Below are 22198 nucleotides of genomic sequence, written 5' to 3'. Positions count from 1 at the left end.
AAAGTCTATTCACAACCAGGTCTCAGCAACAACAGGGCTGGAGGAGTTGGTGGAGGGATTGGGACAAGGAGTAAACATCAAGAGCAGTTCTTTAGGGCACATCTGCCATGCTCTCTATATACAAGCTACACTACTTTCATTTGTTTCTGCATCCTTAGAGTAAAGCTTGCTTCACATCTGCGTATGTATTCCGTCCGGAAGGAGCCCGCATGGAGACCCCCGAACGGAATACAAGCGCAATTGCCACGCACGGACCCCATAGACTATAATGGGGTCCATGTGCTTGCCGCGCAGTGCCCGCACAAATGATTCCTGAAATAAAGGATTGTTTCGCCTGTTTTCTACATCCATTTCTCTCCATAGTTGTGGTAATATAGTCTTATTATAGCCTTATACCACCCTTAAGCCTCATTTACAAATGTCATCGTTTTCTTTCACAGACCCATAGACTTCATTGATGTGATGCATCAGCATCAGTGGAAAAAAAAATATGTGCTTCATGCTTAATGTGGAATGAAACTTGGCACTGTGAAGTTATTTGCGCCATCAGTCAGGGTCGTAGCTATAGGTAACGCAGGGGTAGCACTCACTACCCGACTCTGGACCATGAAGGGTCCCAATGGTCCCTCCGTCACATAAAGTGTGCCACTATTTTAAATGGTAAAAGGTAGGTAGGGGGCCCAGATTTTTCATTGGGGCCCAGAATCTTCAAGTTACACCTCTGCTGCCATTAACTCTTCGAACAAAAAAAACATAACAAGCAATAATAAATGTCTCCATACCTGCCTAAGGCTGGATTCACATCTGTGTTGGAGATTCTGCTTAAAATCAGTGGAGGGAGAAGTCCTCCTTCCTTTGAGCAGAAACCTGGTGGTCCTTTTTTTTAAGCAGATTGGGTTTCTGTGTTTTTCAGGTCCCCATGTGAACCCAAAAGAGAGAGGCCCGAACTCTAGTGCGAACCTAGCGTAAGTACTCTTCTTCAGCCACTACCTTTTCTGAATGGGGGAGATGGCGCCAGCAATACCCAAATTGTTTTTGAGGTCTATCTACCAATCTTCCCGAACCTACCATCATACCTCCCGACTTTTGAAGAACTGAAAGGGACAAAATGTGCGAATTGTGCAAATTTAGCCCTTCCCACTTTTGTTTTGACTCCGCCCATTCTCATTAATTTTTCATGTGCCCGCACACAGTATAATCCTCCTATAGTCACCCGTAAATTATATGTTCCCCCTCTATCTCTCCCCCAGTTTCATGTCCCCCCTCCATCTCTGCCCTCAGTTTCATGTCCCCTCCATCTCTGTCCCCAGATTCATGTCCTCCATCTCTGCCCCCAGATTCATGTCCCCTCCATCTCTGCCCCCAGATTCATGTCCCCTCCATCTCTGCCCCCAGATTCATGTCCCCTCCATCTCTGCCCCCAGATTCATGTCCCCCTCCATCTCCTCTCCATCTCTGCCCCCAGATTCATGTCTCTCCATCTCTGCCCCCAGATTCATGTCCTCTCCATCTCTGCCCCCAGATTCATGTCCCCCTTCCATCTCTGCCCCTAGATTCATGTCCTCTCCATCTCTGCCCCCAGATTCATGTCCTCTCCATCTCTGCCCCTAGATTCATGTCCTCTCCATCTCTGCTCCCAGATTCATGTCCCTCCATCTCTGCCCCCAGTGTCATGCCGTCCTCGCCATCTCTGCCCCCAGTGTCATGCCGTCCTCTCCTTCATCTGCCCCCAGTTTCACGTTCCACCTCAGTGTACACATTACACTTCCCTTCTCCTCGTTCCCCCGCCGCTCTCTGCGCGCCTCTCTCTCTCACACAGTTTACTTTTCCAAGTGTGAGGCGACATGCACATGACCGTAGTGGTTTTTATTACATATTCCGCAAAAAAACACATTCGCATTGTATCAGCGTGTCATCCGCAATCACAGATCCTGTACACTTATATGGGTCACTAATAAGGATAGACTTAGGACATGCTCCATATTTTGAGGGTAGTTTTTATGGCCTGGACCTTGATCAGTAAAAGCTGTATGGGGCCATAGTATGAATAGGTCTGTATGCAATCCACGGATAATACTGAAATAAATGACGGTCATGTGTCTGTCTATGGTCTCTATCACTGTTCAGGGGTGTGCCATGTTCTTTAGGAATATTGGGGAAGGGTGAACATTCATTTAACTATTTTAACACTGCCGGACCTGTTATGGGCCATTTTTTGGTATCTTGATCTGGACAGGTTTAGGTATAATACAAGGTTTTATATCATGACTTCACAACATAAGACTGTTTGGCAAATGTTGCAGAAATGCCATTACCCCTCAAATTAGGGCGTATTCAGAAAGTGCAGGTAAAGGCATCCCATCCTAGCAAGTTATCCCCTATCCATAGAAAGAAGCAGCAATGCCGTTGTTGCTCCAGAGGTCAGTTGCATATTGACATTTCTCGATATCTCGGTAACAGATGACGTAATACACAAGGGGGAAACAATTTATGATTGATCTGACTAACCTATCTGGGGTGATATGCTGGTTCTGCTGACAGACTCCCTTGAAATCTATAATAAAATGGATATCTGTAAAAATTATTGGCAGAAAGGAAAGAGGCCTAAGAGCGAGCTCAGACATCTGCCACCTCAGTCAGCAGCCATGTGTCTGTCATAGTGATGTCAGCAGCTGCTTCCCACACCTCACCCCGGGCCACAGAACAAGAACACATCTGTCCCTTTGCCCAGAGGGCTCACAATCTAATTCCACACACATACAGATGTGACAGGGTAGGTTTCATAAGAAGTCAATTAACCTACGTATGGTTCAGTAAAGCTACTTAGGCTTCTTCCCATTTCTCTTAGTTTGTGGAGTTGTATGGAGTGCTGTGTAAAGGGGTTGTTCAAGTTTAGAAAAACATGGCTGTTGCCTTCAAAAAGTGCCACATCTGTCCCCAGGTTATACTAAAACCGTGTTCTTTTTTGGCGGGCGTAATTTAACTTTTTTTTTGCTAATTTTCCCTGTAACTGGGACTGTTATTGCAGCCATAGTTATAAAGAAAATCAGAAGAAGAAAAAAAAAAAAGTAAACAGTAAAAACATCAACACAAGTGTCACCTATATCATGCTTCCAATAGGAAAAACAAAGAATGCAAAAATAAAATGGCAAAAATGCTCATGAAGAGGTTAGATAAATGAGAACTTGTAATTTACAACTGTGCCACTAGAGGGGGGTATGCACAAATCCATAGCCTCAATACACTGGGTGTAGATGGGAGAATATGCAAATCTGTCTCCCAAGATGTAAACAGGGAGACAGTGCCTCTGTTTGCTGCCCTCTATAGCAAGCAACCCTGAATAACATGCCCGACTTCCCAGAAGCCTTTGCTGCATGATGCGAGGTTATAACCAAATCAGTTTCTCAGCTGCGGACGGCACAGTTTCTGTGGGTGTAGATGATAAGCAAAGTCTATCCAAAGCCTACAAGTGTGAATTTATTTTGATGGACTCCATTTCACCAGGATCGAACATAAAGGCCAAAAGCTGTTCAGGCCCAGACAAACAAGTATAATGTCTGCCAAGTGTTTTTCTAGTTAAAAGGCCAAAACCACATAAAGAAATATGTAATTTTTTTTTTTTTTAATCGAAGGTCTCCGTCTGTGCCAAATCAAAAACACCAAGTGCACGAAAAAAGTGTGGGTGCCACACTAAAAAAAAAAACGTGCCCAGGATGCTTGCCAAAAACGTACCCTTCCCCTAAAGGGGAGAGAGGTTCCTGACTCAAACTCTTCCCCACAAGGACCAAAAGGTGACCGAGTGGGGTCGAGTATCCGAAAGGGCCATCTTCCGGAGCAGGATGGCCCCTACCAACACATCCGTTTTCCCCTCGGGCTGCCACCACCAAGGGTACTCAGGATTACCAGTCGCCAAGTTTCTCTCCGGGCTGCCACCACCAGAGATACTCCTTGGCTCAGGCAAGAAGTCTGCGCCTGCCCTGGTTCCCCAGGACAGGTCAGCTGAAAGAGGGGAGAGACCCATTACAGGCCTCATCCCCGGACAACCGTCAGGAAGCGTCCCAAAAGGGTACAGCATCCCTTCGTTGACACACAAAAAGGTGACAGAGTGTAAAATAAAAAAGTGAGAAAACAGTTAAATAAGTGGTAAAGTGCCCATCAGAGCCCGGTTTACCGCCGGATCTATAAAAATTACTCCAATGCAGGTAAACCAGGCATTAAGGAGTGGGGTGCTCAAATGGTGTAATCCAGTGCCATAGCAATAGTGCCTAAATCAGTGGGTTTCCCACGCCCAGTGACTTAAGGCACCCTGGGGGCCACTCAACCCCCAGGGCACGACAACAGAGACCTTCGAGCGCTCCCCGACCTCCAGCCAAGATCCATGACACCGAAGTGCCAAGTGGTCGTGTTGCCAGCGTCAGCAGTCTTCGTCGGTTCCCTACGGTGGCCCATGCCATACCACCTGCGGATCCGACTACTAGCTGCTTCCCCCAGCAACATGCCCAAAGTGGTTCTCACGTTCAGATCTCCATAGTTTTCGGACTACTCCTGCTGTGACCGGCCTAGCGGACCGCAATCTCCAGCAGTTTCGCCTACTTGCTACTTCTGCTAAGAACAGATACTACACTACATACTACAAAAGGCCGAGAAGCGATAAAGAAATATGTAATTCTGCAGTCAAAACCATCCCATGAATATGTACACTAATAGAGAAAGCTTTTCAAAGAGGTAGGTCTCTCCCCCACCACCCCCGTTCAAGCAGCGGTGACATCTCCGGCTACTACTCCGTTTAGTAGGCACCACCATTATCTACCTGCAAAACATATGAACAGTTTGAAACTGATTGTGATGTCACATGCTACTTGTCTGAAATCCATTTGTGATGTCATATTGTTAATCTGAAACCCACTTGAGATTTCACATTACCTGTCTGAAACCTATTTGTGATGTCACATTACCAGTCTAAATCCCACTTGTGATGTCACAACACATTACCTATATGAAACCAACTTGTGTTTCCAGGTTGAAATTGCGATAACATAATTATGTCACAGCAGCTGACCAAATTTAACTCACTTGTGATGTCAGTGTATAGGGTGCAAAAATCACATGTGTATGCACAAGTGTCCACAGAATGCAACAGCTGAACATGTGCCACAAGAGTATCCATACTGATGCCACGTGCCTTTCAATACCACTTCAATGGCAGACGTCTGCAGCAGTATGGGCGAACAGTTGTAAGTGTCTGAAGCATAGGGAAGTAGACTGTGCTTGTAACAAGGCAATTCTTCAGTCTACTTACCCAGGCATAATAGGAACTGTGATCTGCTCAAGAACTGAGCAGCACTGCAGGAGGTTGTACAACAAATTAAAACATCCCTTGGTTGGGGTCCGTCTACTGAAGACCCTCCCCCCCCCCAATCACTGGAATGGGGGTTTCAGGTAACACTGTTTACATGGAACAACAGGCACAGGGTCCTCCTACTGTTGGTCAGTGGGTTGGGCCCTCACTGATCAGACACATCAACTATCCTGTGAAGAAGTGTAAACCCTTTAAGTTCTGCGGCCCTTCATGACCACCCACTGTGTGGGTGACAGCTAAACATACAAACTTGAGTAGTGTAGCAGCCTCTGCTCAGTGGGTGGATCAAGATGGGTTCACAAAACAACCCCCCCCCCCCAAAAAAAACAAAACAAAAAAAAAAAAAAACCAACAGTCCTTCAAGTGTAACTTTATTGTCCAGCTATTCCAGTTAAAAAGAAATGGACACCTGATGGACTCCATTACAGTCAATGGGTTCAGTCGTGCTCTGTTGGTGTCTGCTATTTTAGCAGTCTGTTTATTCATTGTTCTGGTCCTCCAACAGTCCAACACCCTGACACTAGCGTGCACATATGCGTGAGAATGTCACCACGCAAGGGACCAGGCTGAAGAATAAAGGAAAGACAGAACAAAATTTCTAAGTCCAAAAATTAAACTAAGACGGGTCTTTCCTATAGAAGCAAAACTTTTCCACGTAGACTGACAGACCCACTTTAAGGCTGAGGCCCCACGTTGTGGAAATGCAGCAGTCACAAGTAGTTGGAGGTACAGTAGAGCCATGTGGTTGAACAGAGCCATGAATGAGATTGGTGGGGGTGACATACCCGGCACCACCACTGATCAGCTGATATCTGCATGGTGTGGAGTTGGAGCAGGTAGAGAGTTTGTGCTTCCCTACTACACTTCAGCTCCTATTCCCAAACAGAAGAGCTCCACATAATCCAATGCCAATACCATCAACCCCATCATAGCTTATGGTCATTACATATGAATGTCAAATATTTCCAGAAGTCTGTTCAGCAATATTATCTCCATATGTGCAATTTTATTCTTCTAGAGAAAAACTAAAAATTTGCTTCTAAATATGAAAAAAAAAAAAGATTGCAAAATGACATAGAAACCGTATTAGTAATTTCTTAAGACTTAAATAAGTTAGTCAACTTTCAACCATTTAAGGCACTTTCTGTGATAAAAACTTTATATACATTTTTTTTTAATCCGATAAAATATTTTAAGTTAAAAAATTACATTTTTGTCTCCCAAAGCAAACAATTTCTGCTAGCAGATGAAGGACCTAAAGGTTAGTAAGAGGTGAAGGAATCGTATGCGGTCCGAGCAGGAGGCTGGTGCGGGTGGTTACTGTGCAGGACGTCTCCAATGTCCATTAAGAGGGAATGTATTTGTGGCTGGTGGTCTCATGCAGAGAACTGGAGGGGAAGGAGATCATCGCCAAGACCATGGAAAAAATTCATTTTTTTTCTGTAAAAAAAGAAAAAGAATAATAAGTAACATTACAAGATTCTGCTGGGTCCACCTAGATCAGGGGTAGGGAACGTACGGCTCTCCAGCTGTTGCAAAACTACAACTCCCAGCATGCATACTTGCTCTGCTGTCTTTGGAACTCCCATGGAAGTGAATGGAGCATACTGGGAGTTGTAGTTTCACAGCAGCTGGAGAGCCGAAGGTTCACTACCCCTGACCTAGATGATGATCATGAGGGTTTCCATGCAGGACTTGAAGGAAATTAGGCAACCCCGTTCATACTCCCTATTTGTAGATATTGAGGACATGGCAATGGCTCCATGATCGGGACCCCCCTGTATAATTCAGAACAAAAAGTGGTTTCTAAAAAGGGTCTTCTGTCCTAAAAGAAAAAAAGCCATATATTCTACCACATTTTACCTGTAACATAAGGCTGGGGTTACATGGGGTGGGCACACTGCCGTCATGTAAAACCAGCTGAAAGCAGCCACAAAGTCTGTACTAAATTAGGTGGTTTTAGCATGGGCACTTGTGCCAGGCTTTCATCCTTTGAATTGTGTTGGTACAAAATAACCAATGCTGTAGGTTTTTCAGAGGATCATAGGCAACATTGCAGATGGCTCGCTCGCTGGGTGCATGCCACATTTAACCGCAGTCTAAATGAGTGATCTCTTGTAGCTTGTCCCACCGGTACTGCCTGCCCTCTAGTACACGAATATGCAGGTACCCCCCCCCCCCCCCTTCATTGGTATAACCCTGCAATGACTGGCTTTCCTCCACATGTAGCTAATGCTATATCTCCAGACCTGCAGCATTTATCTCATCACCCCCTCCTCATTCAGAAGGAATCAAGCTATTCCCTAATTTAAAGTTGTGACTTGCACTCCATTAGAAAGAAAATAAGAGAGAGATTTCATCTAATATCACATGGCAGGATCCTACATAAAGAGAGAACACACCCCGGCTAAGTACTTCAGTCACTACGCACCAGTTCACTTTTGATTTCGAAGATCGGGTCTTCGCCTTTGTCGCAGATTTGCAACGAGTTGACTTGGAGGTATCTTGAGCTGCTTCCCGTCCCTCCAAGCGTTGGGTGAGGGCCAGTTTTTGTTGGATAGCCATTCGGAGCAAGGCATTCAATGTCTTCTTCTCATCCTCGGCTACCACAAGCTGGCGCTGCATGTCCTCTAACTGGTTAACATATTGGTCACATCTAAAGACAGAGACAATTCTATTGTAAGCCAATGGTGGGCGCTGTAAGCAAGGCCTACTAGGGGCTGTAAGCCATTCATCTAAGAAGTGCTCTAATGCAAAGACTGTCTTTGCCCTTCTCATTGGGTTAAGGCCACAAGTGCTACAGACCCAGCAAAGGGAATGACATTTTATGCAGTCTCATCCACAAACTGCAGAAAAAACACTGTACAGTATGTTATTGAAAGATGCAGATGTTAAACTTCTACCTGGGGTTATGCTGTTTCCCCCCAACTGACTTGTATTTGCAAAACATGGAAAAACGCAATGAAAGACATCTACAGCTAAGCCGCCACTTTGCAGAAACGCTGTGTTTTACAGTACCAGCAAAGTGGATGAGATTTTGATTAATCTCCTTTACACGTTATGGGAGGAGGGAAGCTGCAGAAAAACTGTTTTTACAAAACCATGTACAACATGTTAATATTAGCTGTAGGACCGCCGTTTTCCAGTAATTTCTTTCCTGCAGCAATATTTAAAGGGAATCTGTCAGGGCAATTTGGCACACTAAACCACACACAGGCCCTTATGGACCGGGGGTTTTAGTGTCCCAAATCTTCCATGTCCTCAATGCTCCTCCCACCAGCAGTTCTTCCCTGAAGCCAGAGGAGTACAGCTTAGAATCAGTGCCCATACCCCGTACCTCCAGCACTTGTGAAGTAAAGCTGGGGTGTACGTCCTCGGCTTTACTGATTAACTTTGCAGGCGTCCAATGAGACTCTAGGCAAGTATACAGTGTTTTTTTGTTTTGATTTTTTAATTGAGGACACTGATGGATTTAAATAGGGCAATTTGGGACACTAAACTCCTGGTCTGTGGATGGTTTATGTCCCAGATCAACCTGATGGCTTCCCTTTAACTGCAACATCTTGACCTTAGCCTAATGGTGTGTACCTTTACTTTACAATCAATGGCCTATTCTGAAGACAGGCCACATGCATCAGAATGGTGGGGGTCCATCTCCTGCTGACCAACTGAGTGAAAGGGCTGTGGCAGTGCAGTGTGTCACTTACCAAAGATGGCACCTTCCATCTCATCATGGCTGTACCTTTCACTATGGCCACTATAAAATGTATGCAGCTGGGCATGGAAATAAATGAGCGAGCATTCACCTGAACCCTACATTTAGTCAGCTGAGCGCCAGGATCACACCTTCACCAATATATCTCTAGAATAGCTCATCTGCCTCAGTGAAACATTTTGTGTTGACAAAGTAAACAAACATCCATACCAAGCGTATACCGTACCTGCTAGCAAACACAGAGCGCATTGACGAAAAAGTAGCAGCGTCCTCCTTTAGGGCTTTTAGCTCGTGTCTCAGCTTCAGCATGGTCTCCGATACGAGCGCCTTCTCATTCTCATACTTGCTTTTCAAGTTAGACATGGCTACCTCCGCTGTCTGAACAGAAGTCAAGTCCACATTAGAGGATATCAGTAACAGCAGGCAATGAGATAAAACAGGTCAGCGAATCACAGATACAGACTAGATCAGATCAAATATGGCCAACACCTGGTCCAGATCCCATGGACTGATTCTTCCCATGTGAAGCAGGCCTTAAAGACACGTCCATGTATACGTTGTAGTTTATCCACTGGACAACTGCAGGCGAAAGATTTGCTGCATTTACGGTAGTAGCAAAGCGGAGGAGATGTTACCAAGTCTTATCCACATTCTTAAAATAGGAAGGGGGGGGGGGGGGAGAGAGATTCCTGAGCAATCACTGCAGTTAGTTTTGGCGTCTGATGTACTATCTTAGACGGCTCTGAGTATATGGACCTTAGGATGACTACCTACAATGCCCTACATAGAAAACTGATATTAATCAATGGGGCTTTGACACTTGGTAATGATAATACGGATAGACTATATCTGAAAGAACTATTTATTCCTCCTCATCAGCATTAAACCTTTATAGTCGTTACCTTATCCAGACTGAAGATTAATTGTAAAGGAGAAGTAGCAGAGCTGCAGATACTGTAACCGATCACATTACAGCTTTCATTTACCAAAGGGCCTTACAAGTAGAATCTGATCGATGACAACTCCACAACTTTTCCCTTTTATTACTTTTGATGAATCTGCCTATTCGGGTTTCTACAACATGCTATAAATAGTGAGAAATCTATAACAACGTATGTTGTCACTATTCTATCAGATGCTTTGTGATTTATAGGAGCAATAAACCACATCATCCCCTAACACACCCCACATAAAAGACCTGCTGCATTTTTCACTTTTAAAGGGCCGTTTTATATTGTTCAACTACCATTCATTCCTATGGACTCAATGTTGGACGGCCACAAGCTCTTGCACAGACGCAGCCCGAGTTAAGTTTGCAAATGTTGCGCTGTCAGTCAACTAATGATAGCAAGTGTAGTCACAGAGAGATCCAGCACGGTGGGATTTCTGCTGACTGCCAAATCTATGCAAGCTGTGTACAACTCTTTAGGCTAGGACATCGATTGAAGAACTGTGGGGTCTGACACCTGGGAACCTGCAGATCTGCTGTCTGAGGAGACAAAGGTGTTCACCGAGTGCCCACTTCACAGGTCATGTGACATCAGGTTCATCGGTCACACGGCAGGATCAGATTGGTCCCATTCAAGTGAAAGGGCTGATCTGCAATGACCAGCACAGCCACTATACAATGTACAGTAGTACACAAGAGGCTGCAGCGCTCACATGAATTCTGCAAACTCTTCAATAGCTGTTGGCTGATGGACCCCGGGTGTATGAAGGGATCTGCAGGTCCATCACATGATATGGTCTTATCAGCACTGATACATTGTAGAAAACTATCACAAAAATGATCAAGATTCTAGCCAACCATACACCGCACAAAGGCCCTTTTATAGGGGTCAAAACAGCACACAAGGCCTGGGACAAATGTTCTAAGAGCTTGTTCCCCACTTATTTACTGAATGAACTATATATTGTATAAAACATTCAGTCACGCAACATTTACATGGGCCAATGACTGGGAATCGCTGTCCGTAGGAACAGTAGTCACTGATAAATGGACAGATTATAGGGCCCTGAAAATAAAGGCCTTTACTGTAGGTCAGAAATGCTCGTTTGGCAATTTGTGGAGAATTCAACATTTTTGCAAATATAAATATGTTTTGCAAAACTTTAAAGCTGTTCTAACCATCAAAATTGTGATATTTTTAGTTTTGAACATTTGCCAATGGATACAATCATGAGTACAGGGACTTTCTATGGTCTGCTAGCCATGACGTCCTTATTGTGTCCGGGATATCTTCTCATACATGTAGTGTCCTCCTGATAGCCTGTCCACAATATGCATATGGCTGGGTGTCTGATAAGTCCCAGTTCCTGTATTCAGGGTTGTATCCATAGGAAGTTCATCCAGACAACTGTTATCACCTCAAAGAAGTTTAGAGAAAAATCTGTAAGGGCTAGTTCACACAGGGCAAAATGGTCAGGATTCTGACGTCAAAATCCTGCCGCCTCCCATTGAAATCAATGGGAGACTGTCACTTCCTTTCTTCAGGCAAATTCCGCGGCTGATTCAGCCGTGGCGTCCGCCTCGCCACACCACCCTCCGGACTAGGCCTATTCATTTGGGCCTAATCCAGAGCGGAAAGCCGCGACGGAATGTCTTCATGCGGAATCCCGTGTGAACTAGCCCTAAGAAACATAGGTCCTTAGCCTATTATTTCAGGGAGTAGAGAACACCCATGCACATAAAGTCATTGGTAGACACCTAGCAGCCACAGCTCCCAGTATAGGGTATATAAGGGATTAAGAGCATGTCCACAGCTAGAATTGTTAAACAATCTCTTATGTTATATACTATAAGGCTCCCAGTAACATAAACGTTACCTAATTCATAAAAGGATTTGACAAAGAAGGAAATCAATTTTTCTGAATAGTGTTTTATGACAACCCTAGTTAATGTTGCCAAACATTGCTTTACTTATATGGTGCCAAGTATGAGCAACTAAAATTCAATTGTGGCATCTTAAGCTAGGTTCACACCTGCGAAGGGTCTCTCTCTGGGGTTTCCATCCCCAAATCCGCTTTTTAAAAAAAACAAAAACAAAAAAAAAACAGAACACAGGTGTGAACCTAGCGTAAGGCAACAAGTACATAGATCATGCAAGGTCACAAAAGGTAGCATTAAAGTCCTCCCTGTTCCCAAAGACAGCCAGCAAAACTGAAGTTTATATACTAAGGGGAACGTTATAGGAATTATCTAGGCCTAGATTTGTAGGGTCTGATAACTGGGACCCTACACATCAGTTGAACAGCTTCGGTATGGTTTACATTTCTGTACAGCTGATCTGCAGGGGTCTCTACCAATCTTTAGGCCATCAATAGCAGAAAGTGGATAACCCTTTAACCCCTTCCCGCCGATGGCATTTTTTGAATTTCGTTTTTGACTCCCCTCCTTCTAAACCCCATAACTTTTTTATTTCTCCGCTCCCAGAGCCATATGAGGTCTTAATTTTTGCGGGACAAATTTTTCTTCATGATGCTACCATTAATTATTCTGTAGAATGTACTGGGAAGCAGGAAAAAAAATTCAGAATGGGGTGGATTTGAAGAAAAAATGCATTTCTGCGACTTTCTTACGGGCTTTGGTTTTACGGCGTTCACTATGCAGCCAAAATGACATGTCCCCTGTATTCTGTGTTTCGGTACGGTTCCAGGGATACCAAATTTATATGGTTTTATTTACATTTTGACCCCTTAAAAAAAATCCCAAACTGTGTTAAAACATTTTTTTTCTAAAAGTCGCCATATTCCGACGGCCGTAACTTTTTTATACGTAAGTGTACGGGGATGCATGGGGCGTCTTTTTTTGCGGGGCCGGGTGTACTTTTTAGTTCTACCATTTTCGGGAAATGTTATTGCTTTGATCACTTTTTATTCAAATTTTTATCAGAATCAAAACAGTGAAAAAACGTCGGTTTGGCACTTTTGACTATTTTTCCCGCTACGGCGTTTACCGAACAGGAAAAATATTTTTATAGATTTGTAGAGCGGGCGATTTCGGACGCGGGGATACCTAACATGTATATGTTTCACAGTTAACTACTTTTATATGTGTTCTAGGGAAAGGGGGGCGATTTGAACTTTTAATACTTTTTATATTTTTTTTAACTTTTTTTTTAATTTTTTTTTTGCATTTATTAGACCCCGTAGGGGTGTTGAACCCCAGGGGGTCTGATCACTAATGCAATGCATTACAATGCTAATGCATTGCAATGCATCATCCTCTCTTTTGCAGGCTGCATAGACCAGCCTGCAAAAGAGACAATTTGCAGACAAGCCTGGGAGCCTTGTACAGGCTCCCGGCTGTCATGGCAACATGACGTCGGCCCTGGAGCATGCTCCAGGAGCCGGCGATCACGGACAAAATGGTGGCGCCCATGCGCCGCCGGGAAAATGGCGCCTCCGGCGCCTTTGACCGCGGCGCCGGAGGGGTTAATGCCTCCGATCGGTCCCCGGACCGATCGGAGGCATTAGAGCCGGTTGTCTACTGCTTAAAGCAGTAGACACCCGGCGGCTATGGCAGCCGCCCGGCTCCCGGGCGGTCGCCATAGTTACAGACCCGACATGCGCCGTACTATTACGGCGCATGTCGGGAAGGGGTTAAAATGGTTACAAAACAATAAGGCAAAAGACTTGCAAAGTTTTCTTTTGTAGATTTTAGGCAGTAAAGCTTTTGAATAACATGAACTAAGTTCTCAAGTCCTGAATTATAAAGAATGAGTATGATGTGTCATTGCATACTATGTTGGAACAAAACCCCAGGGACATGCTAATAGTGATGACTTGCAATACCAGACATAACCATTGGACACAAGTGGCACCATTCCTGTACAAATGATTTTCTACTTTTGTGCCAATCATTTAAAAGGTGTTGCCCTAGCATAACCTGGCATCAGGTATGAAGAGACACATACAATGTGTCCTGATTACCAGTATCATGCACAGGTCCTATTATAAGTAATCAGACCCATACACGAAACGCACCTCTTCAGTTGTTGCTTTGACAATTCAACCAATTCAGTGTGTTGTTGTGCCTCTCAAAATCCAAGGTCAGAAGCATCAGGAGAGTACGCCCTGACAACCCGCTGTATAGAGAGGCAGCAGGAGAGTACGCCCTGACAACCCGCTGTATAGAGAGGCAGCAGGAGAGTACGCCCTGACAACCCGCTGTATAGAGAGGCAGCAGGAGAGTACGCCCTGACAACCCGCTGTATAGAGAGGCAGCAGGAGAGTACGCCCTGACAACCCGCTGTATAGAGAGGCAGCAGGAGAGTACGCCCTGACAACCCGCTGTATAGAGAGGCAGCAGGAGAGTACGCCCTGACAACCCGCTGTATAGAGAGGCAGCAGGAGAGTACGCCCTGACAACCCGCTGTATAGAGAGGCAGCAGGAGAGTACGCCCTGACAACCCGCTGTATAGAGAGGCAGCAGGAGAGTACGCCCTGACAACTCGCTGTATAGAGAGAAGCAGCAGGAGAGTACGCCCTGACAACTCGCTGTATAGAGAGAAGCAGCAGGAGAGTACGCCCTGACAACCCGCTGTATAGAGAGAAGCAGCAGGAGAGTACGCCCTGACAACCCGCTGTATAGAGAGGCAGCAGGAGAGTACGCCCTGACAACCCGCTGTATAGAAAGGCAGCAGGAGAGTACGCCCTGACAACCCGCTGTATAGAGAGGCAGCAGGAGAGTACGCCCTGACAATCCCTTGTATAATGAAGCATCAGGAGAGTACTCCCCGACAACCCGCTGTATAGAGAAGCAGCAGGAGAGTACGCCCTGACAACCCGCTGTATAGAGAAGCAGCAGGAGAGTACGCCCTGACAACTCACTGTATAGAGAGAAGCAGCAGGAGAGTACGACCTGACAACCCCCTGTATAGAGAAGCAGCAGGAGAGTACGCCCTGACAACCCACTATATAGAGAGAAGCAGCAGGAGAGTACGCCCTGACAACTCACTGTATAGAGAGGCAGCAGGAGAGTACGCCCTGACAATCCCTTGTATAATGAAGCATCAGGAGAGTACTCCCCGACAACCCGCTGTATAGAGAAGCAGCAGGAGAGTACGCCCTGACAACCCGCTGTATAGAGAGAAGCAGCAGGAGAGTACGCCCTGACAACCCACTGTATAGAGAGAGAAGCAGGAGAGTACGCCCTGACAACCCGCTGTATAGAGAGAAGCATCAGGAGAGTACGCCCTGACAACTCACTGTATAGAGAAGCAGCAGGAGAGTACGCCCTGACAACCCACTATATAGAGAGAGAAGCAGCAGGAGAGTACGCCCTGACAACCCACTATATAGAGAGAGAAGCAGCAGGAGAGTACGCCCTGACAACCCACTGTATAGAGAGAAGCAGCAGGAGAGTACGCCCTGACAACCCGCTGTATAGAGAGAAGCATCAGGAGAGTACGCCCTGACAACTCACTGTATAGAGAAGCAGCAGGAGAGTACGCCCTGACAACCCGCTGTATAGAGAGAAGCATCAGGAGAGTACGCCCTGACAACTCACTGTATAGAGAAGCAGCAGGAGAGTACGCCCTGACAACCCACTATATAGAGAGAGAAGCAGCAGGAGAGTACGCCCTGACAACCCACTATATAGAGAGAGAAGCAGCAGGAGAGTACGCCCTGACAACCCACTGTATAGAGAGAAGCAGCAGGAGAGTACGCCCTTACAACTCACTGTATAGAGAGAAGCAGCAGCAGGAGAGTACGCCCTGACAACCCACTATATAGAGAGAAGCAGCAGGAGAGTACGCCCTGACAACCCCCTGTATAGAGAAGCAGCAGGAGAGTACGCCCTGACAACCCACTGTATAGAGAGAAGCAGCAGGAGAGTACGCCCTGACAACCCCCTGTATAGAGAGAAGCAGCAGGAGAGTACGCCCTGACAACTCACTGTATAGAGAGAAGCAGCAGGAGAGTACGCCCTGACAACCCCCTGTATAGAGAAGCAGCAGGAGAGTACGCCCTGACAACCCACTGTATAGAGAGGCAGCAGGAGAGTACGCCCTGACAACCCACTGTATAGAGAAGCAGCAGGAGAGTACGCCCTGACAACCCGCTGTATAGAGAGAAGCAGCAGCAGGAGAGTACGCCCTGACAACCCACTGTATAGAGAGAAGCAGCAGCAGGAGAGTACGCCCTGACAACCCACTGTATAGAGAGAAGCAGCAGCAGGAGAGTACGCCCTGACAACCCCCTGTATAGAGAAGCAGCAGGAGAGTACGCCCTGACAACCCGCTGTATAGAGAGAAGCAGCAGGAGAGTACGCCCTGACAACCCACTGTATAGAGAGAAGCAGCAGGAGAGTACGCCCTGACAACCCACTGTATAGAGAGAAGCAGGAGAGTACGCCCTGACAACCCCCTGTATAGAGGCAGCAGGAGAGTACGCCCTGACAACTCACTGTATAGAGAAGCAGCAGGAGAGTACACCCTGACAACCCGCTGTATAGAGAAGCAGCAGGAGAGTACGCCCCGACAACCCACTATATAGAGAGAAGCAGCAGGAGAGTACACCCTGACAACCCCTTGTATAATGAAGCATCAGGAGAGTACGCCCTGACAACTCACTGTATAGAGAAGCAGCAGGAGAGTACGCCCTGACAACCCACTGTATAGAGAGAAGCAGTAGGAGAGTACGCCCTGACAACACGCTGTATAGAGAAGCAGCAGGAGAGTACGCCCCGACAACCCACTGTATAGAGAGAAGCAGCAGGAGAGTACGCCCTGACAACCCCCTGTATAGAGAGAAGCAGCAGGAGAGTACGCCCTTACAACTCACTGTATAGAGAGAAGCAGCAGCAGGAGAGTACGCCCTGACAACCCACTATATAGAGAGAAGCAGCAGGAGAGTACGCCCTGACAACCCCCTGTATAGAGAAGCAGCAGGAGAGTACGCCCTGACAACCCACTGTATAGAGAGAAGCAGCAGGAGAGTACGCCCTGACAACCCCCTGTATAGAGAGAAGCAGCAGGAGAGTACGCCCTGACAACCCCCTGTATAGAGAAGCAGCAGGAGAGTACGCCCTGACAACCCACTGTATAGAGAGAAGCAGTAGGAGAGTACGCCCTGACAACCCGCTGTATAGAGAGGCAGCAGGAGAGTACGCCCTGACAACCCACTATATAGAGAGAAGCAGCAGGAGAGTACGCCCTGACAACCCACTGTATAGAGAGAAGCAGGAGAGTACGCCCTGACAACCCCCTGTATAGAGGCAGCAGGAGAGTACGCCCTGACAACTCACTGTATAGAGAAGCAGCAGGAGAGTACACCCTGACAACCCGCTGTATAGAGAAGCAGCAGGAGAGTACGCCCCGACAACCCACTATATAGAGAGAAGCAGCAGGAGAGTACACCCTGACAACCCCTTGTATAATGAAGCATCAGGAGAGTACGCCCTGACAACTCACTGTATAGAGAAGCAGCAGGAGAGTACGCCCTGACAACCCACTGTATAGAGAGAAGCAGTAGGAGAGTACGCCCTGACAACACGCTGTATAGAGAAGCAGCAGGAGAGTACGCCCCGACAACCCACTGTATAGAGAGAAGCAGCAGGAGAGTACGCCCTGACAACCCCCTGTATAGAGAGAAGCAGCAGGAGAGTACGCCCTTACAACTCACTGTATAGAGAGAAGCAGCAGCAGGAGAGTACGCCCTGACAACCCACTATATAGAGAGAAGCAGCAGGAGAGTACGCCCTGACAACCCCCTGTATAGAGAAGCAGCAGGAGAGTACGCCCTGACAACCCACTGTATAGAGAGAAGCAGCAGGAGAGTACGCCCTGACAACCCCCTGTATAGAGAGAAGCAGCAGGAGAGTACGCCCTGACAACCCCCTGTATAGAGAAGCAGCAGGAGAGTACGCCCTGACAACCCACTGTATAGAGAGAAGCAGTAGGAGAGTACGCCCTGACAACCCGCTGTATAGAGAGGCAGCAGGAGAGTACGCCCTGACAACCCACTATATAGAGAGAAGCAGCAGGAGAGTACGCCCTGACAACCCACTGTATAGAGAGAAGCAGCAGGAGAGTACGCCCTGACAACCCACTATATAGAGAGAAGCAGCAGGAGAGTACACCCTGACAACCCACTGTATAGAGAGAAGCAGCAGGAGAGTACACCCTGACAACCCCCTGTATAGAGAAGCAGCAGGAGAGTACGCCCTGACAACCCACTGTATAGAGAGAAGCAGCAGGAGAGTACACCCTGACAACCCACTGTATAGAGAGAAGCAGTAGGAGAGTACGCCCTGACAACCCACTATATAGAGAGAAGCAGCAGGAGAGTACACCCTGACAACCCACTGTATAGAGAGAAGCAGTACGCCCTGACAACCCCCTGTATAGAGAAGCAGCAGGAGAGTACGCCCTGACAACCCACTGTATAAAGAGAGGCAGCAGGAGAGTACGCCCTGACAACCCACTATATAGAGAGAAGCAGCAGGAGAGTACGCCCTGACAACCCACTATATAGAGAGAAGCAGCAGGAGAGTACGCCCTGACAACCCACTGTATAGAGAGAAGCAGCAGGAGAGTACGCCCCGACAACCCACTGTATAGAGGCAGCAGGAGAGTACGCCCTTACAACTCACTGTATAGAGAAGCAGCAGGAGAGTACGCCCTGACAACCCACTGTATAGAGGCAGCAGGAGAGTACGCCCTGACAACACGCTGTATAGAGAGGCAGCAGGAGAGTACGCCCTGACAACCCACTGTATAGAGAGAAGCAGCAGGAGAGTACGACCTGACAACCTGCTGTATAGAGGCAGCAGGAGAGTACGCCCTGACAACACGCTGTATAGAGAGGCAGCAGGAGAGTACGCCCTGACAACCCACTATATAGAGAGAAGCAGCAGGAGAGTACGACCTGCCAACCTGCTGTATAGAGCCAGTCTGTACATCCAACTGGAGCAGTGATCATTGGAGGCATGCTGCTAAACCATTCCATTCTATGGGACTACCGGAGCTAACTGTGCCCAGCTTTCAGCTATTTTGGCAGGTCTCAGATGAGTGGAGCAGCAGCATGCCAATGAACGGACCCCCAACAGTCTATAGCTTGTCTGGCCACACATACAAACACACCTAGAGGACCTATTGGGAATAAAAAACACAAATCTTAAAAAGGAGAACTAACTTAATTTATTAAATAATCAAAAAAAGTATAAAAATATACATAACTAACAATGACAAGACACGACGGGAACACTTAAAAGATAAATACTATAAAAGCGGGAGCCTTGATTAAGACAAAATGTACCTGCTTGTTAGCCTTCAGAACAGTCCTCAGAGTAGCGATCTGCTCTCGCTTAGTGCTCAGCAAAGCTTTCAGTTTCATGATCTCTTCCACCAGAACCTCTTTCTCCTTATCCATTTCTGATGTGATCGTTTCGAGTGACGTGTGGTGCCAAGACACAGAAAGGGCACCCTGTAGATGTTTGACCTGGTCTTTAACAATTGCAATGAGGTGGGTGATGCTGAGAGGCTCTCTAGAAGAGTCACCAAAATCTGACCCTATGGAGGAATCGGGGCTACTTAGAGGCGAGCGCTCACCACTGTGAAGGTCAGTTATCTCCAAGTCAGGATTTACCAGAATCTTACCAAAAAAGTCTGAAGATTTTCTTTTTCTAAAAGTCAATTTGGCACCTTTCCCATCTCTGAAGTAATCGAGCATGACGCGGTTGGGCGTCAGGTTATTGCGCATGCAGACGTGGTTATAGAGATGGGCGAGCTCTTCTATGAAGGACAGGAGCTCGTCTTGGGCCAAGGTCAACTTGCTCTGAAAGTCACAGTACAATCTTTTTGCCATCCTCAACTCCTCCTGGAGAGCACATAAGAGTCCTCGATCATCATTGTCCAATTTTGCAGATGTATGAAGCTCCTTGACCACCACCTGCTTATTCATCTCCCACTCCTCTTTTTCTTCTTGGTACCTCTTCTCAAACAATTCATATCTCTGTTTTATTTCCTTGAGCTCTTTCTCAAGTCTTAACAGTTCTGCCCCTTCTTGTCCGCACGTACATTTGGTGACATCATCTCCGTTATCCAGCTGGTGTCTAGGATTACCGTTTTTCTGAAGCATTTTCAATTGTTCAACTAGTTCGGCATTTCTATTTTGCTCCTTACATAGATCTTTGTTCATCTCATCTAAATTATTTCGGATTTCTTGCATGTTAAGCTCCATGTTAGTTTTCTCCCGGTCAACCTGCAGGACAGCAGAGAGTACAATTAGAATAAAGAGACTAAGGACAAATGTGTTCCCAAACCCCCACTCAACCAACCAATGCCAAAAGAGTGCCCTTTGGTAGTTATTGGGCTGGTGTAGTGTGCTCTGTTCTATCCCATTCAGAGGCAACCTACAAAAAGATATACTACATGACGTGTGCAATGCAGACATATATATGCCTATACACTGGCACCCTTCAGAGGTGTGTGCTGGGAAACCCTCCAATGTACACTGCAAGTGTGTGTACAGACTGCAACAAAACATCAATCCTTCTCCCTCTATAGTAAGGATATGGGCACTCAGTTTAAGGCTGAGGCCCCATATTGTGGAAACACATGTTTTTATAAGCCGCATTTTTCAGCACAGTTTTTGTGCAGAAAAAGCCCCCCCTCGGCTAATACTCGAGTCAAGCAAAATAATAAATAAAAATATTTTTTGGGGGGGATGGGGGGGGGGGGGGGTGTTTGTCTATGACCAGCCACAATAATAATGTATAGAATCTCCCAAAAAATAGTGGGGAAAAAAAAAAAAAAAAGAGGCTTTACAAAAAAAAAAAATAAAGTAAATAGTTCTAAATTCCTCCTCTCCCTACCCTGTTTCCCCGAAAATAAGACATCCCCAAAAGTAAAGGCATGGGGGAGGTTTCGTTAAATTGCCTAATATAAGGCACCCCCCGAAAATAAGACATCCCCAAAAACACTGCAGCCGGCAGAACACTGTGCACGATGTTCCGTGTGCACAGGTATGCCGGCTGCTGCCTCTGCTGTGATACCACTGTTCCTGCTGCTGTAAGATGAGCTGGGAAAGCATCGTATGCTGCGGGGAGTCCACTCTCCCAGCTCATCCCACAGCAGCCGGAACAGTGGTATCACAGCAGAGGAGGAAGCCAGATTTCCTGTGCACATGGAGCACAGCGTTCAGCCGGCTGCAATGCTCACTAAGTGAGGCTCTCCGGCACAACCGCCGGAAGCCTCGCTAATCTCAACCACTTCCACCACAGTGACCAACAGCAGCACTAGCGCTGCTATGAAGATGGGGAAGGTAACTAGCATACCTCCCCCCGCCACCACCACCTCTTGCACCACCTACAACCAGCAGTCATGCCGGCACTCCATTAAGGAAGCGCTGGCATGACTGCCGATTGTTTCCCGCTCCATAAGACAGGTCATATATTTCGGAAGAGAGTTAATAGAAGACACTGTCTTATTTTCGGGGAAACAGGGTAGGATACATATAAACGTAGAAAATGACAAACACATACACATTAGGTATCCCTGTGTCTGAAAGTGCCCGGTCTACTGAATATAGGGGATCTGCAGTGCTCCTGTTCCGTCGGAAAGGGGTTAATAGGAGCAATGCAGATACCCGATATTCAGCCAGGCTGAATTCCAAGTGGGGAAAAAAAAAAACAAAAAAAAACCCTCAGTCCTCAAGCTCAGGGAAGGCGCGGACAGACAACCAAAACACCCCCTCCCCTTCCCCAGCACCTACTGCACCCAAAAACTCCGACCATTTTAATTTTTGAAATTTTCCAGTAGCTGCTGCATTTCCCTCCTAGGCTTATAGAGTCAATAAGTTTTCCCAGTTTTTTGTGGTAAAAATAGGGGCCTCGGCTTATATGGTAATTGACATGCTGCGATTTCCAAAACCGTGACGGTTTTGGAAGTCGCATGTCCACTGCACATGTTTTACCACATTGTGTGGATGCAATTCAATTTTGCAGGTCCTGTAAAACGCTGCGGCCTAAAAGTTTTTCCTTATCTCAGGTTTCTCCTTTTGCTGGTTTTAGCTACAAAGATGGACAGTTCAGAGCAGCAGAGTATTCCAAAACTAACAGTGTGCTTGAGATTTACCTACAGACATAAGAGAGCCCCTGATCATGCCCCCTGTACTAG

The 22198-nt window shown here is 46.5% G+C and overlaps 1 protein-coding gene across 2 annotated transcripts in view; it reads right to left on the bottom strand.

Annotated features, from left to right (window-relative positions):
- Window positions 1–6546: 6546 nt before the first annotated feature.
- The window catches only part of LOC142185022 (protein bicaudal D homolog 2-like), a 34560-nt gene continuing 18908 nt past the window's right edge, over window positions 6547–22198 (bottom strand). For both annotated transcript variants that reach the window (XM_075260234.1, XM_075260233.1), the window contains 4 exons: window positions 19338–20282; window positions 9301–9452; window positions 7791–8015; window positions 6547–6799 (listed from right to left, as the gene is read on the bottom strand). In XM_075260234.1, coding sequence (XP_075116335.1) covers window position 6799; window positions 7791–8015; window positions 9301–9452; window positions 19338–20282 — 1323 coding nt within the window. In that variant the 3' untranslated portion in view covers window positions 6547–6798. The remainder of the gene's footprint in view (window positions 6800–7790; window positions 8016–9300; window positions 9453–19337; window positions 20283–22198) is intronic.

Source organism: Leptodactylus fuscus, chromosome 11 (assembly GCF_031893055.1).
Source record: "Leptodactylus fuscus isolate aLepFus1 chromosome 11, aLepFus1.hap2, whole genome shotgun sequence".
Lineage (NCBI taxonomy): Eukaryota > Metazoa > Chordata > Amphibia > Anura > Leptodactylidae > Leptodactylus > Leptodactylus fuscus.
This window is presented reverse-complemented; position numbering and strand designations above follow the sequence as displayed.